Consider the following 25,841-nt stretch of genomic DNA (forward strand, 5'->3'; position numbering starts at 1 on the left):
AGATATGCCTCGGAGCCCATAGGTGAGGCAAGGTTTGTTGGAACCCAGCCAGTCTACACAAAAAAAAAAAAACATTTAACTCTGATGACGGTAACCTGGACAAGATGAAATTCCTTACAGTTGTCACTGATACAGACGCAGTCCACATCTCCAAAGAACTCGCCCTTGGCTTCCTTGTAAATGAACTCGTCCAAGCCTTCGCTTCCAGACTCTACAGCGGATGTTAGCTTCGCAATATACATTCCACATTGAAATATTCTACCACATACCTTCCATTCCTTCAAAACACATCTTCAGATTAACTACCGGGACGATAGACAAGGTTTAATAGAATCCCAGGGACGAGCCGGTAGAAGCTACAAGCTTACCGGGCATCTCGAGTCCGAGTTTCTGGTGTGCTTCGATGACCCACAACCAAGAGATGACCGGTGCTGTGCTATATATTAGCAGAGGAACATTTTTACAGCAACGGCAACAACGTAAACAGACCCTTGTCATCTGTTGATCCGCGCCCGATCAAACGGCCCTTTTCGTCCTCCACCAATGTCCAAGGGTCAGTGGCCCATCTGGCAGAAGATCAGAGAGTCAATAACGAGAGTAAACTACTAGAAACTGTAAGTGTGCTTACCCGTCCTCCTTGAAGGCAGGTTGGACATCGTAATGACCTGATGGGTTAAAAATATTGACCCCGTAAGCAGTAGGTTGAGACGCAATGGCAATAATTCAGTAAGCTACCGTAAACAAGCACAGTTTTCTTGTTGGGATCGGATCCATATTGCCCGAGAACAATTGGAGGAAGTTCGAGCTCTTTGCCTTCCAATGTTTGTTTCCCCGGATTGTGGATGTTGACACTGCCAGGACATGGTAAGATTATGATCAAGAGACGCAACATTGGAATCGAGCTCAACGTGGCTCAAAGATTTTATACCTCGCTCCAAGACGTTTCAGCTCCGAAACGAGCCACTGAGAACAAGATATCAGCATCAGCCTGTTGATGTGTGCAAAGAATATTATTGTACCTGACCCATCCGGTGGACTTCTGGTCGTCGTGCGGCTTCACCACTGACACTCGGAATGGCAACTACTTCAGCGAGACGCTCAATGTAGAATTTCTGGTTCTCATCCACATATTTGGAAAGTTTCTCAAAGGTGGTCATCTTTGAACGGTTATTGGTAAGATACAGCGCATAGAGACTGAATGAGACTTGTATACATACATTCTGGATGAGTTCTGGAAGGACGGTGGTAGTTTTTTGGTCTTGTGGGTTGCGACAGCTTGCAAAAGGCGAGCAGAAAAAAGAGATCATGCCAACAACAACAAGTTCTGCCGGAGGCCCCCCATGAAGGTCACTGGCTTCCTATGAGTCATCCATGATTTTGGGTCTGCGCGTTCCCCACAAGCCTTTTATGGAAAGCCGCCAACAAGACATTTACAAATGACTGTTATCGCCACGAGTAATAACAGCGCAAATGGAGAGAATTCAGCACCCGCCATTAGCGGATTGAAAGTGGAAAAGGCAACACAAGACTACTGGAGAATATATAAGTCTTGTACATCTTACACGAGAACGAGTAACTGGCTTAGTCTTCTAAGCTATAAACGAAGGACATGGAAGATATATTGGTCCCTGCCCCTCAAGCGCTATGGCAAGCGTGCAAGGCGTCTATTGATGATTTGACCTAGGTTCGCCCGACAAGACACTGTCATGCTTGTTCATTTTCATGCAAGTCGGTGGAATGTCCGCCTAGCTCGTGGGCAGGTTGTTTCAAGCCCTGCGACGCGTCCGACTTTTTACGCTGGCTTGAACGCGCTGCCAATCTCAGAAAACCATCCCTAATTTACCTTGGAGCACAACCAACGCAACAGTCCCTCACATGTCAAAAACCGGAGACTTGCGAAATAACCTTCTGAAAACCCAAGCAGAATTACGGCACATTCGGTACGCAGGTCCTTTTGATGTATATGGGTACGTACGAGGATCTTTGGTGAGATCAGTTTATTTGTCCATTTTGGGCGGCGGACACATTCACTGAAAAATCGCATTCTCTGTTCATGCAGAGCAAGTAAAGGCGATCCTGCTGCATTTCTTCCCGTCATCCACTTTATACTGCTCGATTACTCCCATATCCTCGCCCGTCATTTTGCAGCAAAGAATTACGAGCTGTATGGCAAAAAAGATGCACGCTTCATGGAGTCCGTCTACCGTCTTCTCAGGGATGAATTTGGATATCGGCCTCAGATAACACGAGAACAGTTCTTCTCGATGGGGTTTGCGGAGAGAAAACTCATCTTTGTCGGTGATCTGATTCGATTGTCAAAGACGCTGCACGTAAATCTGGCCAGAAACATAGCAAAGAAACAAAAAATTGAAGATAGCAAGGAAAATCGAGACGTCGAAGCTCGGAAACGGATGGACATATTCCCCACACATAATCAATCGAAGCCATCCTCTAGCAGCAAAGAGGGTCTTCATTCGAGCGATAACTTTATAGCTCCACAAGGACTACTTGCAGCGCAATCATACGGGCGGCCTCCACCATCCCACAAGATCTTGCCAAACAATGTTGCAATTGTTGGAGACCAATACTCCCCAGAAAGAGGATCCGCTTTCCGGCAGTCACGGAATTCAGCGGGGCGGAGTCCTCGCAAAGGTCATGGCAAGCAACGAGGTAACAATCAAAATTCTGCATTCAGTTCCGTTGAATACTTTGTACTAATCTGTTCTATCGTCTCTTAACAGACATTCCAGAGCCGACCTTACCGTTCCGCAACACCGATGATTCTTATCACCATCAGTACCACGAAGATGATTCACAACTGAACTCAGAAGATCTCACTGGTGGGGCCACATACAGGATTTTGAAGGACGATCCAGATATTCTCTCTGAAAGAAGATCTCAACTGCAATCGGATACGACCACGCTTGCGACCCGAGAACGACAGATTGCATTTGAAACTAGTCTTTTGTCCAGTACATCTGTAAACGCCCCTCCACAAGTCCAGCGTCATCACCTGCAATACCAATATACGGGCACGAGAGAGGATTCGACAGAGCTATCTGTTAAACAAACGGCGGGCACAGGCCGTGGTGAAGGGCTGCGGCAGCCCGAAGGAAGCACGATATATGAACCCGCCGAGCCACCCGCCCCCGCAGCTCCTCCTGAAAGTGCTCCTCAATACACAGACACCAGCTATCAATCTCAACAATCATTTCTCAAGATTGCCACGCCTATTCCCAAATCTGGATTCGATGATACTTTCCTAACAGACGCATCCGCTCGCAGTCTCCACTCGCCAAAATACCTGGATCCTAAAGAGCCACTTCGTCAAGACACTCGCATTGATGAAGATACTGCGGAAAGGCCACACCAAACCACAGTCGCAATGCCGCAGAGCATGACTATCAGTCAAGACCAGGGTGGCCGTCTTGGGGGACTTTCGTCAGACTTCCCGTTTCTCACACGATCGTGGGTGGCACCAACAGCACCCCCAGCGAATGCATCTCCAATACAGCCACAAGCCGCCATCCCGCAGCATCTTGAGGTTCACGCTCTTTTCGATAACTTTATGAGACTATTCGCTGCTAAAGAGGAGGTAAGTATGCTCATGCGCCGCAAACATGGCACAGTAATTATGAAATTTGAGCTGAATCAATGGTTCAGGAGCTGAGACATCTTCGCAATCGTCTGGAAACCCTGGAGTCAAGCATGGGCTCACAGCTCAAAGAGTTGACGACGCGTGTCAGCGCCTTAGAAACGCACAATCTCACAAATGGTGTCGAGTCGAAAAGAGCAGTGGTATGTGATCTTAACCTCTACCTTCTGGAAGAGCGCTCACAAGATGGCTTCAAAGGAAATGGGCGACACAGTCGGGCATCAGCAACCTCAAGGAAACTCTGCACCTGTGGAGGATGAACGACGGGACCTTCATTCATCGTCAGTCCATGGGATGGTGAGTATTTTCAAATCCTCTGAAATTCGCAAAGTAATTCATGTGGGAATTGCATCACAGGAAAGGAATGGCTGTAGCGATAAGGCGGTGACCGATACTTCAACCACTTCATCTTCACGCCAACAGGTAGGATCAGATAGCAATGATTGGGTATACATGGGACACTTCACGTTATATTGCTAACTTGCGCGATGAACCACCAGAGTGTAACTCTGACATCTACGCTAGTCAACAACGGGAGAGCCATAGAAATGCATCAACCCCAAACCGAAGTGCGGTCGGCTCTTTCTCAGTCAGTGAATGCTCCACCTGTGCATGTGGTATGTCTTCCATCTTCTTCAAATCTGTGCATCGCCGAGTCGCAGCTCAAGTATTTCAATAAATATACAGAAATCTGCTGAGCAGTACATCCGCAGTATACAAGAGCGCATGCAGCAAACAACACAGTTTTTAAAAGAACGGACGAAGGTTACACCTTTGATGCATGGCGATGGCAGACTTGCTCAGATTGGGTGAAGGAAAGCGGCAGTCTTATTTGAAAATGTATTAGATTGGCCGCTCTGAGAGCGGTTTATAATATTGAGGATCCAATCCGGCACGCAGTCTGTCCTCTGGAAGCAAGCGCTAAGTGTCTGCCGTGGATGGTACCATATGGATATGTCTTACCTTCATTAAATGGCGGCTTTAACAAGCCACGGAAATATTTTCTTACGATCGCATGGAAATGTATGTAGCGGTCCAGGCCGTTTTCAGATGTAAACCAGGAGAACCATCGCTGACCTGCAGCCACTGTACCGAGGGCAATTTCGACGGGCCATTATGACTTGTACGGATATCTACCGCAAACAGATCAGCGCTTACCATGTGTGATTTCGTCCTGTTTCGCGCGATTACAGTATCAGACATGTCGACATTGCTCAAGGGATATCACAAGATCGTACCGAGTGGATAATTTCCAATTTTGCAACTGATTCCTCATCACCAGCTTTTGCAAACTTTGCTATTGTCTGTGGATTTACATCAAGCCCGCGCGCTTCATGAACCATATGAACGATGGCCAGACGACAGCCAATATCGTGTTGGGTATCCATTGCAGAGTCCCATAATCCGCCATGCACCGACAATGCACCAAAGCGCGAGCCAAGCGCAACGAGTCGCTCATTCAAATACGTAAAATGTTTGGCCTCATCAGACGCAACTTTGATAAAATCTGTGAAGAAATCTCTCGGCAAGTCGGCACCCGTGGGTGTTTTGTAACCAGCAAACCGTGCAATAATGTCCCAGGCAAGGTCTATTGCCCACTGCTCTACGTTTGCGAGTGCATGCAAAATGGCCACCCGACTTTCGACAGAGCCACCCTTACCTAACCGACGAGTCTTGCCGGGTAGCACTTCGGTTAGATACTCTTCCCTGGCGGGACGCTCGGGAGGCGTTCCTGTACCAATTTCTAAAATCGCATTTGCCTTCCATAGGTCCGCAACGTTGTGAGTCAGTCGCACCTTCTCCGCTGGATCCGGCGTTTCCAAGATTGTTATTGCCCAATCCACCAGAGTTCGGCTTGTTTGGACATTTTTTAGAGCAGGGGCTTGTGGCCTTCGCCGTTCCTTATCCTTGCTTGGGACTAATTATCTTAGCGTCAGAAGAAGGGTTTCTTATTTCTAGCCCAGTATGACTACCTTCAAAAAGTTTTACGGATCGGACCTTGCTCCCTTGATCCAGGTACAGTACGATTTCATCCCCTTCAACCACTACAGGAAGTGTCCCAGCTTTGTGCAATTCACACTGCGGGCTGACTCCCGTTGTGAGAGAGAAGCGATAGGCATGCCAGGGGCATATGATAGAAGGGTCCGTGGCGAGGTCTTCCAAGTCCCCCAAATGCAAAGGTCCTACAAAAGGATGCTTTAGCGGAAATATCATCATATTGCTTTGTGTGTTATGAAGGCTACCTGAGCTGTGGGGACAAACAGACTCAACACACCAGTACTTCCCCTCGCTTCTCGATCCCACCAGGACAATCTCCGTAGAGTGCACACCATCGTGGGAGTCAACATGTATTAGTGCCCTCTTGGGACCGTCGATTTCACCAACGTGACAAGTAACATTTCGGGTTCCCGTCATCGGCTTGATGTATGCAAGTAGGAACGCAATGCATTCTATTCGGCTGCTTGGAGAGAACTTCAAGCAGATTCCGTAAGCCGATCAAATTAACAACGTGGCGCGCCTTCATCCTGGCTACAGATCGTCTCAATCCATGCTGACCAAAAGGTTGTTCACCGACTGATGTGAACGTGGAGGTAGCGGTGGGCTGTAGTGGGCTGCATGTTAGATTGTCCAAATTACTGGTGTAAGCAGCTCCGCTAGTGGGAAGGCCAATGTGCGATAGCCCCTGTTTGCCTTGTTGAGCCAGTGGTCCAATGGTCCTGGTTCTTTTCGTAACTAGTTCCAAGCTGTTGCTTCTTGTACACATTGATTTATGGCAATATTAAACTTCCAAGTCTTAGCAATGATTTATTACAATGTTAGATTTCATCCCTTAGCACTCGCTTGCACCTCTTTAAGGATATGTGCTATAATAGGTTGGGTTTCCCTTGATATCGCAGTGGATAAACCAGCAAGCAACTGATTCAGGAGATGCTCATCGAAACGACTTCTTAGACGCTGGACGAGCTTCTTCAGCACTTTGGCACTGGCTTCTCGTACTGCCGTGTACTAATAAAGAGACGTCAGCAACGAGGATAATTTTGACCCAGGACGTAACAGCAAGTTTACCTTTGTATCTTCCAGGGACGTAAATAAGCTACGGAGGAAATCTGAAATAATCTCGCTATCTAGAACCGAGCTTGATGCCTCAACATCCAGTTTCTCGAAATACAAGTCCATCGCCTCCAATACTGCTAATCGCACATTCCACACGTTGCCATCGAGGTTTCTGGCGAGCAAAGTGCCCAAGGTTTTCGCATATTTGACTAAAATCTTATGTTAGCGCTTCATCATTGTAACTTCCCCTTGAGTGCAGACGTACCCTGCGTCTGTGCGTTGCGTGGCCAAGATAATCCAAGAGCTTTGAAAGCGACCGCTTTAATTGCCAGCCCCAGCGGTTTTGCATGGGGCTCATCAACGTCCATTTCATCCTGTTCGTCCGTACAAAGATCGACGAGATGCTCTTGAACCTCTTCGAATCTGTCAATTTGTAGTGAATTTAATGCCGTACCCATAGCCTCCATACTATGGCGTTTGTAGGCTTTGTTGTTCTTCTTTGCTTCGCGAATCATGACGTTAACAATTGTCTCGGCCATCCCGGCGTTTTCCGGATTCAAAATCCATTCACGGCATTCGACGGTCGTAGTTGCTAGCGCGCTGATAACAACCTCTTTTCCCTCCCATGTTCGTCCCGCCAAAGCATCGATCAACATCTGAATTGCAACTCCGGTTTGCGTCCCGAAAGCAGTTCCTAACACCTTGGACATATCGCTTATCGCTTGAGCCACTTGCTTTTTGACACCCCAAGACGAGGTAGTTGCCATCAAGATCTTCATCTTCGATAGCATCTCCAGCATCCAAACCCGGACCGCTCCGGATGATCCTCCTGTCATCTCCTCCCACACTGATACCCACACTACTTTGATAGATTCTCGCGGGTCACGGGCACCAAGATACGCCACGGGAAGGACGTACTGTTGGAAATCTTTCAGTCTTTCCGGTGCGCGACGAGAAATTTCCAGCAAAGTGATGCCCGCTATGGATGCAATCTCCTCATCTTCGCTGTCAAAGTAAGCCTTTTCCAGATCCTCCAACAACTTTACCAGGGCTTTATCAGATGCCAATCGTGCTATGTAGCCGATCGCACCCGCAAAGGCTTTTCGTATTACTGGGGAACGGTCGTGAACGGCGCTTTTTAGCGACTGAAGGATCCTACATGCAAAATCGCTATCAGTAAATACTGTAGTAACTGGTTCAAACTGAGAGAATCTGTCTGACGTACCCGTCCGCATACGGCTTTAACTCGCTGGGCACCCTCTGTACCAGGGAATATACAAACCGTGCACATCCCGCTTTCGTGGGCAACCCAACACCTTTCCGGATCAAAGTATTCAAGCGGGGAACAATTGCTGGCAAGGTGGCTTCGTCTATCTGATCGACAAGACGTGAGATGGCATCCATGATGGGTGACATTTTTGTCGCGCTTAGACGGGAGCTTTCCAGCTGCTCAGCAGATATGCTGTATTTATCGGTATGAAATGTAAGGTAGTCTATCGTCAAGGACAAATTGTAAGTGTTATTCCTGTTGAGTGAACAAATATGTGCTGAAACTCACTCAAAACCTGTGGCTCAAGGCTACTCAGAGACTCTAAAAGAGTTCCAATGAGGTCGGCCAGATGCGGCTTCAGTAGAGCGCCTCCTTTGCTACAAATCTTCAGCAATGTCGCCAAAGAATGATTTCGCACATCCTCCGCCATTGACCCAAGACCTTTACTCTGAACGGCAGCGGATTAGTGAAGTGCACTTATTCACAGCTACATGTTGGGCCTACCAAGAAAAAGGGGACAATGATTGCAGTTATCTTGGACCCTTCTGATAGTGACACCACCGACGGGTCACAATAGCGAACCGTGATGTTGGTCAGGGTTTTGCATGTTTTGAACGCAGCAATGCGTACACTTTCTTTGATATCATCGAGGACGCGAAAACACATAGTCCACATGTCCTCCAGATAAGGCCGCAGTTGCTCCATGGTCTTCCCTTGAATCAAGTCAGCTAGTGCCAAGCAGCTAGAGAAAAGTCAGATAAAGTTGCGTAACCATTCTAACAACAAAGTTGGCGTACCTAGCTTCTCTCGTGCGCCACTGACGTTCCCCTAGATTCTTCAGCAGATCTTGCATAATGAGTGCAAAGTACTCATCAAGCACCTTCTTCGGCTCCTTAATTAAACTCTTCCAAATATTCTGCATGCTCTCAGCAACTTTTGGATTGGGGTCAAATTGAAATCTGTACAGTTTTGGCACCATCTGAGGCAAATGTGGTTGCAGCTCCGCAGTTGCTTGGGCTGCAATAGCCGAGAAACCTAAACTAGCGCCTCGTCGCGAAGTCCAGATGGCATTATGCGAAGCCAACGACATGAAGCGATAAACAAGATCGGGTTGATTGAGATCGGACGCCAAGGAGAGAATGGATTGGTAAGTTCCGCTTAATTTCTCTCCATCAGGTGCGGATCCCAGTGCATTTTCCGAAAAGATTTGAGTTTCGCCGGACACGCTTTGCGGGGTGATCTTCCGTCCTTCTGTTAATGTACCAACGAGCGATGTAACAAGTTCGGAACGGACACTCCCATCGCCAAGTTCAAAAACCAGTCCCATGCCTTTTGAGGCTATTTCTTGCGTAAAATCTTTATGACCGAGACGTTAGCGATGATAAGTAAATGAGCGTCGAACTAGTAAAACATACCATCTCTGTCACTCAGTAAGCTTGTGAAAGCGTTTTGTATTCTGACCACGTTTGACTGAGAAGAAGAGTACAAGATGAGTCGCGAAGACGTAGCCCGACGAAATATGTGAATTGCGTACAGTTACGATGGAGTGCTGTCCGCCATATTTGACAAAACACAGAAGCCAAATGGCCACATTTTTCCTGACGATCGGTCTGCTCCCTGGCTTGATGTCGTCCAATATGCGGTCCAGTATCTGCGTCGCTAATGTGGTAGGAGGTGTCGGAACGGACAATTCGCTAACATCAGCGATGTCTAGATAGCGCTCCATGTGCGTTGCAGTGAAACCGCAGGCGGCGGCAGTCACTGCCTCCCCTATGGTAAAGTGGATCTCCACCTGTTTTGTAATGGTGGCTGACAACGTGAAGAAATATTCTAGAATACGAGCTCCCAGAGCTGGGTCCCCTATGGCAAGGTGACCAAGAGATGCAATGATCTGTTCCTGAACCTGAAATGAGAGAACAAGCTTAAAGGTCATATAGTAGCCATATACTGTGTCGAAAGCATCCACTACCTTGGCTTCCTTGGTCTTCTTTGCAATTGAAACCATTCTGTCAATGAAATCTGTTGAAGTTTTGGAGTCCACAGGTAGAGGCGCATATCTCCCACATTCAGCTAGTGCTTGGGCTGCTCCGATAACCTCCAGACTCGAATCGGCTTCAAGGAACTGTCCGATCCTCTGGACCATAAGTGATAGTATTGCAGGCGGTACGTAGGCAGCGGGTTCCTTGTAGCGATATAATAATCGACCCGCGATGGAACCGAGAGCAAGGGTCGCGCCATTGCGATTTTCGAAGGACGTCTGCCATGAAACGTAAATAGGAGGCAGGTGAAAGAAGGTCATACGCAAAGCAACGGGGCCACCTGTGCGGAAGAATCGGACACCGACAAAATTTCTTGAATAAGATTGACAATCCTTTCACTTCTATCTTTGTTTTCAAGACCACTGGTTGCAACGATGGCAAGAATATTAGCCATTGAAGCGCGAGTCTCCGATCTCGAAGATGTCAAAAAGGACTAAAAAAGTTGTATGAGCATTTTTATTACACCAATGGTACGAGAGAGCGCCCACATACCTTGAGCCAGTCAATTCTGTCACTATACGATGTCGATAACTCCGATGGACATAATGACACCAACTCGAACAGACAAGATGCAGCCACAGACTGCAGTAAGGCATCTGCTGGGGGTAAATAATCGTATTGCACAATATTGCTATTCAAGCCGTTACCGTACCTGAACTTTCAGATTTCAGTGCAAATTCAATAAATTCAAGGAACATTTGAAGTGGCCTTCGACGGTCCTCATTATTGTAAGCTGTTTGCAGGACATTTTTAAGCGCAGTTCTCGTCGTGCCCGCAAGCGAGGTGAGATCGTCCCCGTCATCATAACTGGCACTGGGGTCTGCATGAATAATCAGCAATTTCCTTAGATACTTCAGTGCATCTGTGTACGTATCAGCAGTGAAAGATCCAACCCATTGCGAGCCTGGAGGTTTCACCGCCTTAAGCCGAGTCTCCCGAGATTTTTGTAACAAAAGCGACATCATTTCGTCAAATTTTGGCAATTGGAGTTGCCACTCTGCAAGGTCTTGCCCTTGAACCGGCGGATTCGGGAGAGACAAACCGCGCGTCGCCACATCCCGGACATCAGGTTTTTGATCAGAGGCCCCAATGAGACATAGGTATTGGCGGAGGGGGTACGAAGGCGGAAAGACCACGGTTGCGTACTTCAGCGCTACATAACGTGCTTGAGGTTCACTCTGCAAAACATGCACTGAGATTTACATCCACCTTGACCATACATCGCTTTCAAGGTGAGGAAATGGTACCTTATCGATATTTTCCAGAAGAAGCCTCTCGAGTTCTTGACGCTCTTGTCCAGCTGCCAGTCCTTTGTATGCATGAGCCATATTAGACAATGCGTCCTGAATAGAAATTCGGACGTTCCTTGGCTCCGTTGAAAGCGCCTTGAAGAAGTCGAATAAAATCGATGTATCGAAACATTCCGGAGCTGTTCCAGCGCGCGCACATTAACTTAAATATCCAGGGTTTCCTGCACCTTTGAAGTGCCAATACCTCTCTTTGATAGTAAACCAACAGCTTCATACGCGAAGCCTCGCAGTCCACTTTCTGATTCATTCCCAGGTGCAGGTTCTTGCTCGCTGATGAAACGTAAGACTCCGGACAGCAAGACTGGAGCGACAGACTTGATGGTCTCTGCACTCGCCATACGCGCAATCCACTGCACAAAAGACATTCCTGAGGCCCGTAATCTGGGCGTTGTTGTATCCCCTGGTACGTTGGCAACGTGAAGTCAGAGCGTGTTTCCAGCAGCGAACAACAAAAAAAAAAGGTCGTGCCCTAACCATAGATAGCATCAAAGCTCACTTGCAGTGCGTGCGGGAATTTATTCGTGGCACGAGCCGACTGCAAAAGAAACCCCAGTACCTTATTTTTTAGTGTTACTGATCCCGGACTTCGGATCCGGCTTAAGTTGGAGATTTGGCCCGTCCCTTGATATAAGAAATATAGTGCCTGAACCACCTATGATTCAAATGGATTGGTGAGGGGGGAATTGAAGAGTAAGGCTGTAATGTAACATACCTGTTCATCTTCCATATTTGGCTTCGATTGCCGCCTCAGACCATCCTCTCCAGCGTCAACGATTTCATGATTGCTGTCACTGGCTAGCGCAACATATACTTTGAACTTTTCCAAAACAAAGTCTTGTTCTTGAATCAAGGAGGACTTTGATAACAGCCGTGCAATACCGAGCTTCAGATGCCGCAGCTCCGTTGCATTCCGAACCCACAATGCTTTCCCATTGTTTGTAAGAAACAAAATTGCCTCTTTGCTGAGACTAGGTGGTATGAAGGGCTCGTTATTGGATTCCCCAGGTCTAGTAGATGAGATACATTAAGTGCATCTTCAGAGCAAATTACAAATCTGCCGTGCTCAACTTATTTCCAGCGGCTGGGATTGTATAGAGCGCAAGATCTAGAAATTTATCAAGCAAAAACTTCAGATCCGCTGGGCGTTCTCTCCAGTGGAATGGGTCATCATTGATGCCATGTGGCAAGCTCAGGCGGTCAGGATTCAAATCAGCGAGCACCTAACCATTAAGGGCATTAAGATTTTGCTTCAGGTTAACGCAAGGCATAGAAATAATGGACATAGTACCGGAAGGGCAATCTGAAATAAGATTGTTTGCTGGGCTGGAAGGCGATCTGCCAATCCCCGCAGCAGTCCAGGAAGTAGTTTGATTTGCTCCTCCAGTCCAATCCGATGGAAACCCATCTCTAGATAGATGAGAATAAAATTTCGTACAAGCTGAGAGGTCGTTTCCACTCCAAAGAGATCCAAGAGGGCAGCAAGGGGCAACTTCAATGCCAAGTCTGCCTTCAAACGTTTGCTGACATGGCTGCAAATACCCATGACCTGCTCCGTTTATGATTAGAGCGGATACATTTTTGCGCGTTTTTAAAGCACTTTCGTACCTTGGCACGAACTGCTTCATGTGGACTGTCTAACTTCGCAAGCACAGGGACAAGAAAATGACCAAGAGATTTCTCAAATCGTTCATTTGTGTCAGCCAAGGCAAAGCGTAACTCCACCGTTTCTAATAATTCTACAAGGGTGGAAGGATCCGTAAGCGGCTGGGTAGCGCAGCCACCACCGAGTTCCTTACCTATTTCCTTCTCCGCCATTCCTGCAATGTGATAACCTCCAGAAGATTTCCTGGTGAAGAGTCGGCCTTTTACCAACATATTAGACATCGCGTCCGCGTCAGTGGCACAGTTTTGAATGCAATATAACCTAAAATGGATACCCGTGACCTGGTCACGAACCTGCAGTCAGCAACAACCCAAGCGGTCTGCGGCTTTCGGCGCCGATCACCAGTTGATTGGAATGTCACATCACAATGTGCACTCACAGCTTTTGACATTGAGCCACTCGACCTTAGAGGCAGAGTTGCCGCTACTCTCAGACTCTCCCTCTTCAGACTCGTGCTCGTGCGGACAGGTCTATCACAAGATCACTTCACTGTTAAGGGACAAGGATGAGGAAATAAAAGTTGCAGCAGGTTGGTTCCCAAGTTCGCAGAAACCTTGTCCCCCTCTCCGACTCACCTCAAAATTACTTTAGAGTTGGGCTTAACTCTGTTGACCAAGGTCAGGGAGCTGGAAGTCGACAAAGAAGAACTGGAGCTTCAGGTAAGAAAACAATCGCCCATACTGCTGGGACTTTTGGTGACCATGGACTGGCTTCAAGTTGTACGAAGCTCGGAAAGCAGACACGGAGAAGAGTAGAAAGCTAAGCGAAACGGAAAGCGCTCTGAGAATTTTGGAGGAGGCAGTTTCACGTGCCGATTGCGACAATGAGCGCAAAGATAAACAGATTGAGAATCTGCAGAAACTCTTGAAGCGAGAGAAAGACCTGAATGGAAAGCTTGAAGAGAAGGCGGACTTGCTGTCTCAAGAACTTGCGAAAACTAAGGAAGGAGCGGATATCGCAATCAGAGAGCGAAATAAAGCGCGTTCTGAGCTAAAGTCTATCCAGGCACAGCGGGAAAAAGTCCCGCGTAGTAAAGAAGTGGATATGGGGAAAGACCAAAAAATAAATTTAAATCCGAAAGATGAACCGCCTGCCGACACGGATGTTCAAATGCTGTTAGTTCTGGCAAAGGAGCTACAAGCCGCAAACCGCAATCTAAGAGGCGACTTGAAGGCTGCAGAAGAGCGGATTTATATTCTAGAAAACGACATCAGTGAGGCCAATAGACTTCTTCACGACTCACGGCTCGATCAAGAACGGCTACGAACCCACGTGCAAGACAGTGCATCCATTGTCTCAACGGGGTCGTCCCCGATGACCTCAGTTTTTGGCGAATTGGAAAACGTAATTAAGAGGACACGTCAGCATGATGACTTTGCTCTTGAAGACAGGGCAACTGGAACAGCCGTGCCGGCAGCGAGCGATATCCAAGTGCCAAGCACCACAGAGTCTCTACAAACATCCCTTCACTCGCAGCTGCAAACCTTGACGCGCATTGGCAGTCAACTTCGCAATCGGCTGAACTCGACAGATCCGCAGTGCCTTAATCGTAAAATCAGAAGGAGCTTTGATATGCGGGAATTGTCAAAGTTGTCCAATTCCGTAATCGAAAACATCAAGATGGACGTCAAGGGGCTTCCACTCCGATTCCCTGTCCTGAAACACTCTGCTGGTCTTCCATCTCTTAGCGAGTTGTACATCATTCTGCTACTTCCGCTAGTGCAACTTGTGCAAACTTTACTGGACGATATCTGCATTCTCCGGACCACAATTAACGACTATGCTCTCAAAATGTATGACAGCATCTATCAGAGCTCTCAACTTCCGCCACACGCTCCCGTGGTTCCGACCCCTTCCGAGCGCCCTCCTGAAACCTTGTCGAAGAGCCGATCTCTCTCAAATTTGACATCCTACATATTACCGTCCGCAACGACTGTTGCCACTTGGTTTAGTAGAAAGCCTCCTGAAACAATAAGCGAGAGCACGGAGAATGAGATTCCTAGTCCACCACCTCGACGCAAAGCCGCCACTTTCGGTGCTACATCCGGCAAACGAGTATTTTTGCAAGAGAATTCTTAAAAGCCTTGACACTGACGGAAATATCCATTCGCTGGCCTTGCTCGCATTCTGTCGTTCAAGCTTTGCTCACATGAACGACAGGATGCAAATGATTGTTTCATTTGCCTATACTGCAGAAGGGCTGCTCACAGGACCGTCAAGGAAAATGCTTACTGAGAAGCGTCCCTCCAAAAATGGTGAGCTAGATGAAGCGTCCAGAACTGCGGGATGACTCTTATGCTCAAAGACAGGGAGAACGGGATTACACGATTGTTTGCTGAACATAGACCAGTTGCATGACACGGAAGGACAGCACACAAGCCTCAATCTTGACGTGTAGCGAAGGCAACACACATCCTTTTTGCCCACCCTATTCATATGATGGCGATGCGCGCATCGTGGGTCTGTTTCTTCTGAACTGGGGTCATGGTTATAGATGATGCACTGAGTCTATTACGCAAGTTGTATTATACATTTAAATTAAGAATATAACGGCATATTTTGCGGTCCTCGCACGTTCTCCATTGAAGCTTTGGGGATAATGTTGATGTGAAAGCACCCATTCGTTATACAGTTCTGCCATTTATTTTGTTCGCCTGATGTACGCAAGGTATTTTCGATTTGCTTCATGTTGGGTACGAAGTATGTGGTTGCTTGGCTTGGTTTCTCCATTGTAGCGTGCAATCTAAGCAAGGAGAACAAAGCCCCCAATCTAATCTGCTGTATTCAGTACGGATTGCCCTCAAGTTGGGAATGTAATTACTGAGGAGAGAGTAACCCTAGAGCTCATTACCCTCCCGTTTTTCTCAAGTTTTAATGGGGTGCTGTAGGCAACTTCGTATTTTATTTGTTGCGCGTTGTGGTAGACCGCCGCTGTGTCCTTTCTTGCTAGTTTAATACCGGTGGTACAGTGCCACGTTGCATGGCTGGATGTTGGCAGATGTTTGCTAGATTATGTACTTTGCATGCATACATTCGAACAGGAGATAACCCCTGCAGCATCAAGTTTGCATTTTTAAAGCATAAAATAATCCTCAGCTTTCGAAGAACTCAAAAAGACTGGGTGCATACTGACTATGCTAGTCCGAATTAATATATACGTTTTTCATCTTCAATCTGTTAAGCAAGGACTCTATTTATATTTCTATGATGTCTAAGATATAATAGAACGTTCGACAGTAATGTATGAGGGTATTCCCTAAGTTAAAGCAATTATCTGCGCAACCCCTCTGAGAGGGTTCTTAGCAGTGTGTTCTGTTCGTCATCCTGACCCATGAGCCAGTACATGGCACCTTTCAACCCCATCTCTTTGATTTTTTCAACTTTGTACTGAACAGCTTGAACAGAGTCATAGGTGACAAAGGTTCTGTCCTGAGCGTTGTAAGCAGCGCTGGCCTTGGCGTCATCATCCCAGAACGTCTTCCAGGCGGGGTTCTGAGTAATTTCACGGAACGATAAGATACCTTGTTCATTATACGCGTTCCCTGAATGCCGTTGGTACAATCCTGGCCGAGAGGGATTCGGTCCGGGATCAACATTTTTGTAGGCACGTCCGTAGAATGGCACACCGAGCACGAGTTTATCGGGTGAACAACCACCGTCTAGGAAGGCCTGAATGGCACCCGCAAGTTCATATTGTTTACCCTTTGCGTTAGGTGTATGATCGTGGAAGTGTGCCTGATGGTTAGTGAGTTCGTCCCAGGAGCCGTGAAGATCGTAGGCCATCCTAAATAGCAAACGTTATGTCAAGTCTGATCGGTTCGCCTGTTGTTGATCCAATAAGACGTACATGTTGATGTGGTCCAAATTCTGACACATTTCCGCTAAGTGCATTTTCTCAACCTTGTCAAAACCAACGGGAGGAGCGATGGAAATCTCGAATGGGACCTTGTTCATTGTCAAACCGTTCTTCATAGGTCCTGATCTTGAAAGTCTTTCTCGAAGCTGGCGGGTGGATCGGACATGTGTAAGTTCATGAGTGGCTGCTTTTCTACATTAAGCCTCGCATATACCTTGCGCAAGAGATTCACATAGCGCTCTCCGTCCTGAAGACGATCTGGATAATTGCATTGCTGTTTGCTACAATCGGTGGTCTCTTCCACATTGCCAGGGGCGGACGTGGCGGGATAGACAGGTTGCCCGCCGTGTTCGAACCCTGGAAACTCCCAGTCTACGTCAACCCCATCGAAATCAAACACATCTGTCCACTATCAGGCGAAACGGGCGCTTGTTGAGTACAGCTTTACGACACTTAATAGCGACAGATTGCCACGCAGACATACCCGTCCAATTGACTCAACAAAGCGGTCGATATACTTTGAACTTGTAGCCACACTCCAGTACGGACTGTCATACCAGCCACCGATAGATACGATCACTCGAACATCAGGATTTGACATTTTCACTTGTTGGAGTAAATATTGAAACTGGCCGCAAATCCTCGGCTTTCCATTGGCCTTGGGTATTCTGAACGGCCCATCGAGTACTGTATAGCATGGTACTTTTCTCAGGCCAGGTACTCCGGCTTTGTTGGCGCAGGTGTCCGGTCCCTGTGGTTTGGGACAGGATCCGTCAGGATTACGATACCCAAGGTATGGCGCTACCGCCACAACTCCTGGAGCGCATTCGGGGATGTCAGCAGTCATGCATCCTGGCGACTCAAAGTTGACTTCTGGTCCTAAGATGGCACAATGGGCAACTTAATCACCGTATTCATTTCACATGACTATTAAGATAGTTACCATTGTAAGCGTGGCATTCGTCGTCTGGGAGCCCACGACACATGTTCAGATCTCCCCATGGATCCGAAAAGTCGAGATAATAAGAGTCGTACTGAATGCTGTAGCTGATGGTCTGGAATCCCACATATATGTGAGTTAAATGTCGAGCTTGTTCCAAAAGTCGAGGAAGGAGGCGATCATCATGGTATGCGACCCTAACACCGAAATGGTTTAGGCATGATGTGGTGTTCGCATCAACCATTGAATAAAGTTCATATCTTGGCTTACCAGTTTGGAAAGTACGAGCCAACAACACGACCTTTAACGGGATTGGGAACTTTTCTATTTAACTGAGATATCTTCTCCTCCTTTGGGTTGCATTCCTCCAGCTCTCCAAGTGTCTTGGTAAACACTGTGGACGACCCGACGATATAATCAACTTTAAGCATCAGCTAAGATATTGTATTGTCAGCGGAAGGCTAAGCACTGCAAGTATCTCATATAATAACTCACTTTGCCCGTCGTATCTCCGTTCTTTGCTCTACAATAATCGTGTGCACAGGGATCTTGACAGAACAGATCACTCTGATATATCTGAGTGTTGCCTTGTATTTCGAGAATCAAGGGCCCCTGTAAAAGACCATTTCAAAATGTACTCGGACGCAAACGCTGGCAATGGAATAGAGCTTACCAGCTGCAGTTTGGCCCCGTATTGTACGTCCCCTCTTTGGAGGCAATCGTGTGGTGGATATTAGGAAGCAGCGTCAATAAAGACTAGAGTACGAAGATGCCAACTGGATGCCTACCTGAACGCAAAGAGTTTTAACGAAATCTCCAAAAGACATCTCATCTCTTCCAAGATATGTCCTATTATTGGTGTACTGTATAATTTATTCACTTGATCGTTGAATTCAAAGCTGGGATAGAGGTAAGTGATTAACTTGTCCCAAAACATTAGAAAGCAACAAGACATACCAAAACTTGAGAAATAGAGAGATATGCAAGTCGCGGACGCTCACGTCGGTAAAGGCATTTCCAGCATACTTGCAACCTTCCTCGGTACACTCGGAGCCAAACGCATTCTTGGTGTCAAGGTCCGCCAAGCACATGCCACCACCAAAGCAAGGACCAAACTGCACTCCAGTGGTAGCAAGATTTCCCCACATCGGCCAGCAACATCTAGTTTCGGCGAAGCATTCAGCAAGACACACTCTTGTAACCGTAAAGAACACTGCACACGTACTGGGCAAGAAGGCACGCATCGGCAGGGATCGGACTTCCGGTGCCTGGGTCTTTCGCCCAATCCATTAATCCTGCCTTTCCTCCTTTCTGAAGAGCCCTAAAAGCTCCAAAAAGCTTGGAAATGCCACCATCTGCCTCACATTTTACACCTGGCAATGATGGTGCTCTTGCGTTCAACGCTGTTGCGTTCCTCCCATTGGTGGCCTCTTTGATGTCCCGCTGAAAGGCTTGAATGTCATAGCCTTGCTGCAAGGAAGCTTGCTGAATTCGTTCCGGCGTCAGATTCTTTTTTATGGCTTCAGTGAATGCCTTCCGAATTAGTTTGACGGTGGCAGCGTCTTTGAGTACGTCATTCATACGGGTCTGAAGAATTGACATGCTGGCAAGACGTCAGTAGTCATCACATGAAGAAAATGCCAGAGTCTGTACGCAGCCTACCAATAGAGTAGAGGATCACTTCCACAGAAACACTTGGAGAGCTCTGGTTCGGAATTTTTTTCAAATCGCTTGCAGTACTCGGCTCGCTGGGCGGCTTTACTCTTTGCAAGCGCTTTGAAATAAGGATCACCACTTTCGAGTTGAATCAGCGTTTCACGCCCCTTCGCCGTCCCAAGGAGTTTGAGCAACCGGAGACCGAGAAGCGAATAGTTGGCTGCCAAGTCAAGACTCAGCTAACGCATAGTGATGAGCGAAAAGATTTATCATACCATCTGAAGGATTATTACGATATTGGGCAACAAGCTGGGCAACCTCTGGGTCATCGGCTCCCGCAATTTTGATTGTTTCCGAAAGAAGCTGAGTGTTTTGACTTGACGCTGCTTCAGCGGCACGAATGCAGACATTTGTCATCATAGGAAGTGGTTTCTGGCAAGTGATGTGCGGATTCAGCCGTCTGAAAGCATCGGGCGTCAGCTTGTACTGTGCGGCTGCATTGTCGCAGCTGATGGTGCTGTTGGCGGGACCCATCAAGGTTATCTCGATTTCACAAGAGGGTGGAGGCACTTCCAAACAAATGCGTTGGCCTTCACGGAGCACTGAGCATTGCAGCCCGTTATTTGCAAGAAGCAACTCATCCTCCGTCAATCCATTGGCGGAAGAAATAGATGAGCATGTTTCTCCTGCTTGTACGGTGTACATTTTTTGGCAGCCGGCAGTCATGCGCGAAGAGATGCAGTATCTTTCTCCTTCCTATCATCATTTTAGTGTGAGATAAAATCCAATCTGTAGCAAAAACAATGGATGTAGACTCTACCGCCAATGGTCTATTGCAATCTAACCAGGTGTTAGCTTGCTGGAAGTCAGCCAAACGTTTCTTCATCTTTGCAGTGAGAGACTTGCAGGTTTCTCCACTCTCAGCAAGTCCAAAGGCGGAGCAGCCCGTGTATGGACCTCGCACGCATAGACGGGTACCAACTTGAAGATTTGCACCGCATACCTGATTAGGACCAGGGCCAAATCCGTTGAGGGCGGTCCATTCTTCTTCAGTGATTCCGGCAGCCATTTGTAGGGCGTAACAGGTGTCACCAGGTTTAACCGTCACATACTGGATGCATGTAGCAGGTTTGCTGCCCATACAAAGCTGCGATGGCAAAAGATTATTAAAAGAACCATTCTTCAGGGCAATATTTATGACGGTAGACTTACCGAGGCACCTACTAGCGGTGCATTACAATTTAATCCAGCATTGATCTTTTGAAACTCGTCCACTGTTAAACCATAGTTCGCAGCTAGTGATGCGCATGTATCGCCCTCTACAGCAACGTATACTTGGGGGCAATGCGACACCCTGTTACCAACGCAGAGCTTTTGGCCAATTGAGAGTTTTGTGCAATCGACATTTGCGTTCATAGATTGGAACAATGTCCGAGACAATTGGTTTTTATCGGCAATCAAATCACAGGTGTCCCCTGACACCACTTCATACGTCTTTGTGCATGTAGGCGGCGGCTGTGTCGGCTTTGGCGGTGCAGGAGCAGCCGGTGGAGGCCAGATCAAAGGAGAAGTGGGGGCACCAAGCTTAACGCAAACACGGTCGCCTGCCTGCAAGGTGTTACAGTTCAACCCTGTAGACACGAGCACATTCAGATACTATGAGGATTACGGAAAGTAGACTTTACATCGTACCTGGGTTCATCTTCAGCAAGTTATCCACGCTACCCAACTTGTGTTTATCTTGAATGGCCCAGCATGAATTCATTGCGCCGCCAACCTTTTCGTAATTCGCACATGCGCCAGTGCACATCTGTTGCCCAATTTGCAGTTTACCACAGTCCAGTGTCGGATTCAATCGGTCAAGATCGCTTTGTGATATTTTCGCATCCTGGGTTATTGCCCAGCAACTGCCCCCGGATTGCAATTTAGTTTGCCTCACTGTCGAGTCAGATTGTCTGGTGAGGTTCAAAGTCAAGAGGCATCAAACCAAACAGAGAACTTACGACAATTTTGCACACAGATGGGTTGACCCACTTGAAGTGTGTTGCAGTCCAAGGCAGGATTCAACGCATCCCACTGCGCCTGAGAAATGCCTGCTTTGCTCCTGATATCCCAGCAATTTTCCCCAGATGCAACTACATGATAATCTTGACATGGCTGTAAGCACACCGGTTGACCAATTTTCAGGTTGTTGCAATCCAAACTAGGATTGATCGCTTTGAAGACTTGCTCGTTGAGACCAGCAGAGGTACGAAGATCCCAGCAATTATCGCCTGCCACGACCTGCTTCGAGGCTCCACAAGCGATGGCCGAAACAGGTACAGCAGCTGCCACTGCACCCAGGATGATGCCGAATACGACCCACTTTGATTGGGCCATTGTAAGAGGCTGCTGGCAGAATACATAACGATGCACATCTTTTTATATGGATAAGGCTGAGCAACTTTCTGACTAGAGTTGCCCGTCTGGAAGCAGTTTTGTTTGCGGCAAAAAAAAAAAAAGAACATTGCTTAAATGATGATCCTTGTCATCGTGGAGTTGGGAATGCTTCTTGAAATTGTCGTCTACTGCCATGGTCAAAGGGCTGCGCACGACCAAAAGACCCACAAGATGTACAATTCCAAAGTATAAAAAAGAGCCAGAAAAAAACCTGCGGGCAATTCAACGTTCAACGTTGCGAAAGCCCCTGAAAAAAGCTGCTCAAGAGATGGAGAAAAATGAAATTGCAAACCCAGCCGTTTGTAAGTCCTTTCTTGGTTTGCGACGATGGCAGCTTTTTGCTGCTGTGCACTACTTTAAAATGTCTCCCGCCGATACCTTCCGTGGTCTAAACCATCCCACGAGAGTCAAAGTCAACCAAAACGCAAACTCTTGCAGACAGTTTTTTCTTTTGTCGTTGTTGTTTTTCGCCAAAAAGTCTCCGGCTGGCCAAGGACGATCAAGAAGCACTTTAGCAAAACAAGACAAACGACTGGCTGACGCGTTTTACTTCGTTTCAACCGGGAATTTCAATCGTTTTCGCTCCGAGTGTTCCTCGACGGTTACCAGCACGGTCTTCATCCTTCAACGTCACAATATCCCTCTCGAGAATCCTCTGCCATGCTGTACGGGCAATTGCCTTTTCATATATACCTTACATTTGCGTATAATCCGGATAACATGTACCGCAAGGGCATGTATGCAATAGACGCTGACTACCGGCCCCTCTACTGTATAGCACCGGAAAAGCAACCTGGAAAATGGGGATCCGTCGTTCTCGTCCGTAAAGTTGTAGAGTACTATGATCCTGGACAGGGAAAAGCGTTTCTGGAGAACCTTCCGCCTGTTAAATTGACGAAACCTTTATACGAGGTTGCCTTTCGGGGAATGCTAAAGGCCGGGTGGAAGTTCAAAAACTGCCAGACAACAGAGAAGATTGAGATTGTGGCAATGAATAGAAAACGCACAAATGCTCTTTACATTCCGGTAAGTTGACGGTTCCAATCAATGATAAGTACAAACTCTAAAGCTCGTCTATTACGTAGGATGCCTACGCAGATTTTCAATTGAGGGACGGCTCTCGATGGCAACTGGAATTGCTACAGCAGGGATTGACTCGTATTAAGATATCCCTTAACAATGCTGATGGACTCACGCTAGTAGCAGAGGTTCGGAAAAGTTGCCCTCACCGACCACCTGATTGGAAGTTTGGATATGGAGATTTCATTCTCCTGAGGCCAGAACTCGTTCCATCCCCAGACGTTTACGATTTTTTTATAGCCGTCTGCTTGCAAATTGTAGATGCTGACGTTCCTCATGATCTGTGGAGACAGCTGAATAAGTAAAGTAGGCAACATCCGCGTGCCATTATCCTGTAGATAGAGATTGAAGTCGGATGGGATAGAGAGGATATCCAACACTGGCTCTGAGGGTCCCTGGCATGAGATACTCTCCGCGTATTGGATCTTGAAAAGCCAAGACTGATTGCTGTGAAAGACGTGCCAAAGCGGAGATGTTGGATCTCCAAAGGGATGATTGGGGGCGATCCCCTTATTACGAAACAGCTGCTGGACATGGCGCTGGCGCTTCCAGTCGCATTCATATTTTGGGCTCTTGGGGTGACGGCGTCAGGTTTTCACTGCCATCGGCTTCATAGAACCTGCAGTGGTCCGAGGATGTATTCTGTGATATTCGTGGTCACCTTGAACCCAAGATATAGGCAGCTGACCCTGTGTAGGAGAGAAAGTCATTTGCAGAAAGAGTCGAATGTAAGATATAGCGCTTTAAGTTGGCTAGCAAAGAAGATGAGCTTGCCCAAATTGCCTCAATACAATTGTCGCAATAATACAAAGTCCTCAGTCTAAGCGCCAGTGCAGCCCGATAATCCACATCTTGATTGAGGGAGCAACTTCTCGGATGCACTGGGTCATGAATTATTATAAGAAAGAGAGGATAGAAAAATAAATCTTCATTCGCACTCATTTTGTTCCACGGCTTCAAAAAGTGTGTTTGCGATAACATCATTGCCTGAAAATGGCCCCTCCGTCATACTGCCTCTTGAAATGATCCGGAAATGTTGGAAGCAGCTTTAACCAATACTGCTATGAAAATATAGCGATTACAAAATATCAGGGAGAGCAGGACGAATGTCACGGATTCATGATACAGATCCTATTCTGCATGCGAGCGTGAATTCTGGCCTTTGGGAACTCTGTTCAGGCACTTGTCCAGAGTGATGACTTGGAGTGCGCCATATTGTGTAGTATGTGCACCAGAAACAAGCTACGTTACGTTAAAGCGCCAAGCGGGAGAGACATGCTGAACGCAACATCGACCTAAAACCTGAAATCTGAACAAAAATCCACCAAAACGTGGAGCAAAAGTGTGTAGAGCCAAGTGGAAGAGATGCAAGGAAACAAGCGACGGAGAAAGAGTTGTTCAATATTTATTTTGCTACCAGCCATACAAGTTCGTATTGGTCCCCCCCACTGCATACTTGTATCGTGTGGATCTGCTTGCTACAGTGTGAACAAATAGCCAGCACCCTCGCATGGGTTGGTCATTCAACCTGTCGCTAAATAGATAGCAGCAGAGGGCAACGGAGGGCTTTTTGTGGATAATAACTTTTTCGATGACTCGTGGTCAGTTAAATAAGGTTTTTTTTCATTTTCATTTGCAACTTAAATTCTGGGGGCAAATGGGAAATGGACACGTTGAAATGCAACAAAGGAGTGTGCCATGACTCAGAGCGCGATAACGAAGCCAGTTATTTAAACCACATCTCAGTTTGTTTCCTTTGGACTTTTACATATCTATCAAACATTTGAAAAGCATTCCTCAAATTTCAACTATCACTTTATCATGCGTGTACTAGTAGTCGGCGGAACAGGAAACGTTGGAAAGCTCCTTCTTCAACAATTACTAGAAAGAGGTGTCGAAGTACGGGCCATTGTTCGTTCCCCCGAAAGCATTCCTGCTACAATATCTGGCAATCCAAAACTATCTTTGATTGAAGCAAGTTTGCTGGATATTAGCGAGGATGAGTTGATCACTCACATCCGAGGGTGTGACGCTGTCATGTCGACCCTTGGGCATAATATGCACCTTGGTTCTATTCCTTTTCTTGGTACGCATGCATATACTTATCGCTCGTGGATTTGCGTGTATTAACCTTATTCAATGTTGGTTTATGCAGGAATCTGGGCGGCACCCCACGATTTGGTTCTGAGAGCTTCAAAAAACTTGTGCGGCGCAATTGAAAAAATCCGACCAGAAACACCCATAAAATTCATTCTCCTCAACACGGTTGGCGTCACCAACCCAGCAGGAACCGACGTTGGAGTGAGAAGCCGGACTGAGAGGGCAATATTCTGGACGCTCGAAGCTCTGATTCCTCCACATAAAGACAATGTCCGTGCTGCCGAGTACATCAACAAAGAGATTGGAACAGGAAATCAATTCATTGAGTGGACCGCTGTTCGCCCTGATGCCTTCATCGATGGAGACGTTAGCGAATACACCACCCACGAATCAATCCAACATTCCCTTTTTGACGTTAACGACACCACAAAAGCAAACATTGCCCACTTTATGGCTGAATTGGCTACGAACCCCGAAACATGGGCTACTTGGAAGGGCAAAATGCCAGTGATCATTGACGCGAAGCAGAAAAAGCAACATCAGTAATACTAGGAATAGAGTGTACGTAGGATTTCTAACTATAATATTATGTGCCAATCGTCACTGTCATCCCGCATTCTGTTTTGAGCTTGCTCTCCACAGGAGCGAGCACAGGAAATGCTCACCCGAGTCATTCTACATGTCAGGATAACTTATGAGCTACCACTATGAACTGAGAGTATTCTGTAGATGTGTTACTTCACAAGTGGGATCACATCGTACGTCCTTTTTAAGTGCTT

At 47.1% G+C, this 25,841-nt stretch overlaps 8 protein-coding genes across 8 annotated transcripts in view; 4 read left to right on the forward strand and 4 right to left on the reverse strand.

The window, feature by feature from the left end:
* The window catches only part of SPPG_09306 (metallodipeptidase), a gene marked incomplete at both ends in the record, with an annotated part of 2,209 nt that extends 1,052 nt beyond the window's left edge, over window positions 1-1,157 (reverse strand). The window contains 8 exons of the mRNA XM_016757465.1: window positions 74-211; window positions 270-302; window positions 369-431; window positions 490-566; window positions 629-665; window positions 736-851; window positions 929-963; window positions 1,020-1,157. Of these exons, the coding sequence (XP_016606839.1) occupies window positions 74-211; window positions 270-302; window positions 369-431; window positions 490-566; window positions 629-665; window positions 736-851; window positions 929-963; window positions 1,020-1,157 (637 nt within the window). The remainder of the gene's footprint in view (window positions 1-73; window positions 212-269; window positions 303-368; window positions 432-489; window positions 567-628; window positions 666-735; window positions 852-928; window positions 964-1,019) is intronic.
* A 293-nt stretch (window positions 1,158-1,450) lies between these two features.
* SPPG_05778 (uncharacterized protein) lies at window positions 1,451-4,610 on the forward strand. The gene is made up of 8 exons (XM_016753987.1): window positions 1,451-1,967; window positions 2,060-2,670; window positions 2,742-3,595; window positions 3,664-3,798; window positions 3,854-3,952; window positions 4,013-4,078; window positions 4,156-4,272; window positions 4,343-4,610. The coding sequence occupies exons 1-8, from the start codon at window positions 1,876-1,878 to the stop codon at window positions 4,466-4,468; spliced, it is 2,100 nt and encodes a 699-aa protein (XP_016606840.1). The 5' UTR covers window positions 1,451-1,875; the 3' UTR covers window positions 4,469-4,610.
* SPPG_05779 (Rieske domain-containing protein) lies at window positions 4,461-6,103 on the reverse strand. The gene is made up of 6 exons (XM_016753988.1): window positions 5,899-6,103; window positions 5,629-5,838; window positions 4,894-5,573; window positions 4,814-4,829; window positions 4,619-4,741; window positions 4,461-4,563 (listed from the first exon to the last, which is right to left on the reverse strand). The coding sequence occupies exons 1-6, from the start codon at window positions 6,068-6,070 to the stop codon at window positions 4,499-4,501; spliced, it is 1,266 nt and encodes a 421-aa protein (XP_016606841.1). The 5' UTR covers window positions 6,071-6,103; the 3' UTR covers window positions 4,461-4,498.
* A 297-nt stretch (window positions 6,104-6,400) lies between these two features.
* SPPG_05780 (uncharacterized protein) lies at window positions 6,401-13,212 on the reverse strand (the record flags this gene model as incomplete). Its single annotated transcript, XM_016753989.1, has 21 exons — window positions 6,401-6,661; window positions 6,722-6,918; window positions 6,975-7,864; window positions 7,935-8,202; window positions 8,268-8,427; window positions 8,484-8,721; window positions 8,777-9,335; window positions 9,395-9,449; window positions 9,514-9,882; window positions 9,949-10,236; window positions 10,299-10,451; window positions 10,511-10,614; window positions 10,671-11,196; window positions 11,266-11,447; window positions 11,513-11,728; window positions 11,803-11,980; window positions 12,041-12,335; window positions 12,397-12,548; window positions 12,617-12,874; window positions 12,934-13,064; window positions 13,125-13,212. 21 exons carry the CDS (start codon window positions 13,210-13,212, stop codon window positions 6,479-6,481), a joined length of 5,490 nt encoding a protein of 1,829 aa, XP_016606842.1. The 3' UTR covers window positions 6,401-6,478.
* Window positions 13,213-13,324: 112 nt separating this feature from the next.
* SPPG_05781 (uncharacterized protein) lies at window positions 13,325-15,568 on the forward strand. Its single transcript, XM_016753990.1, has 4 exons — window positions 13,325-13,520; window positions 13,583-13,650; window positions 13,709-15,246; window positions 15,301-15,568. Exons 1-3 carry the CDS (start codon window positions 13,346-13,348, stop codon window positions 15,068-15,070), a joined length of 1,605 nt encoding a protein of 534 aa, XP_016606843.1. The 5' UTR covers window positions 13,325-13,345; the 3' UTR covers window positions 15,071-15,246; window positions 15,301-15,568.
* Window positions 15,569-16,106: 538 nt separating this feature from the next.
* Window positions 16,107-21,822, reverse strand: SPPG_05782 (uncharacterized protein; the record flags this gene model as incomplete). Its single annotated transcript, XM_016753991.1, has 17 exons — window positions 16,107-16,775; window positions 16,839-16,993; window positions 17,062-17,256; window positions 17,332-17,726; window positions 17,791-17,984; window positions 18,058-18,221; window positions 18,283-18,399; window positions 18,461-18,494; window positions 18,576-18,686; window positions 18,745-18,948; window positions 19,013-19,390; window positions 19,450-19,663; window positions 19,719-20,199; window positions 20,264-20,590; window positions 20,656-21,074; window positions 21,136-21,381; window positions 21,447-21,822. 17 exons carry the CDS (start codon window positions 21,820-21,822, stop codon window positions 16,262-16,264), a joined length of 4,524 nt encoding a protein of 1,507 aa, XP_016606844.1. The 3' UTR covers window positions 16,107-16,261.
* A 512-nt stretch (window positions 21,823-22,334) lies between these two features.
* Window positions 22,335-23,804, forward strand: SPPG_05783 (uncharacterized protein). Its single transcript, XM_016753992.1, has 2 exons — window positions 22,335-22,908; window positions 22,968-23,804. The coding sequence occupies exons 1-2, from the start codon at window positions 22,543-22,545 to the stop codon at window positions 23,265-23,267; spliced, it is 666 nt and encodes a 221-aa protein (XP_016606845.1). The 5' UTR covers window positions 22,335-22,542; the 3' UTR covers window positions 23,268-23,804.
* An 830-nt stretch (window positions 23,805-24,634) lies between these two features.
* SPPG_05784 (uncharacterized protein) lies at window positions 24,635-25,678 on the forward strand. Its single transcript, XM_016753993.1, has 2 exons — window positions 24,635-25,048; window positions 25,118-25,678. Exons 1-2 carry the CDS (start codon window positions 24,784-24,786, stop codon window positions 25,606-25,608), a joined length of 756 nt encoding a protein of 251 aa, XP_016606846.1. The 5' UTR covers window positions 24,635-24,783; the 3' UTR covers window positions 25,609-25,678.
* The last annotated feature ends 163 nt before the right edge of the window (window positions 25,679-25,841 follow it).

Source organism: Spizellomyces punctatus, assembly GCF_000182565.1.
Source record: "Spizellomyces punctatus DAOM BR117 chromosome Unknown supercont1.10, whole genome shotgun sequence".
Classification (NCBI taxonomy): Eukaryota; Fungi; Chytridiomycota; class Chytridiomycetes; order Spizellomycetales; family Spizellomycetaceae; genus Spizellomyces; species Spizellomyces punctatus.

Bases quoted from the DNA above. Each gene is read 5' to 3' on its own strand.
- SPPG_05778 (XM_016753987.1), top strand. From the start codon at position 1,876: ATGTCAAAAACCGGAGACTTGCGAAATAACCTTCTGAAAACCCAAGCA. The intron at 3,799-3,853 runs GTATGTGATCTT...ATGGCTTCAAAG, and splicing joins TCGAGTCGAAAAGAGCAGTG to GAAATGGGCGACACAGTCGG. The intron at 4,079-4,155 runs GTAGGATCAGAT...ATGAACCACCAG, and splicing joins CTTCATCTTCACGCCAACAG to AGTGTAACTCTGACATCTAC.
- SPPG_05779 (XM_016753988.1), bottom strand. From the start codon at position 6,070: ATGACGGGAACCCGAAATGTTACTTGTCACGTTGGTGAAATCGACGGT. The intron at 5,574-5,628 runs GTAGTCATACTG...TAAGATAATTAG, and splicing joins ATCCGTAAAACTTTTTGAAG to TCCCAAGCAAGGATAAGGAA. The intron at 4,564-4,618 runs GTAAGACATATC...GCTTGCTTCCAG, and splicing joins AAAGCCGCCATTTAATGAAG to AGGACAGACTGCGTGCCGGA.
- SPPG_05781 (XM_016753990.1), top strand. From the start codon at position 13,346: ATGTCACATCACAATGTGCACTCACAGCTTTTGACATTGAGCCACTCG. The intron at 13,521-13,582 runs GTTGGTTCCCAA...AAATTACTTTAG, and splicing joins GGAAATAAAAGTTGCAGCAG to AGTTGGGCTTAACTCTGTTG. The intron at 13,651-13,708 runs GTAAGAAAACAA...ACTGGCTTCAAG, and splicing joins AAGAAGAACTGGAGCTTCAG to TTGTACGAAGCTCGGAAAGC.
- SPPG_05783 (XM_016753992.1), top strand. From the start codon at position 22,543: ATGCTGTACGGGCAATTGCCTTTTCATATATACCTTACATTTGCGTAT. The intron at 22,909-22,967 runs GTAAGTTGACGG...TCTATTACGTAG, and splicing joins CAAATGCTCTTTACATTCCG to GATGCCTACGCAGATTTTCA.
- SPPG_05784 (XM_016753993.1), top strand. From the start codon at position 24,784: ATGCGTGTACTAGTAGTCGGCGGAACAGGAAACGTTGGAAAGCTCCTT. The intron at 25,049-25,117 runs GTACGCATGCAT...TGGTTTATGCAG, and splicing joins TGGTTCTATTCCTTTTCTTG to GAATCTGGGCGGCACCCCAC.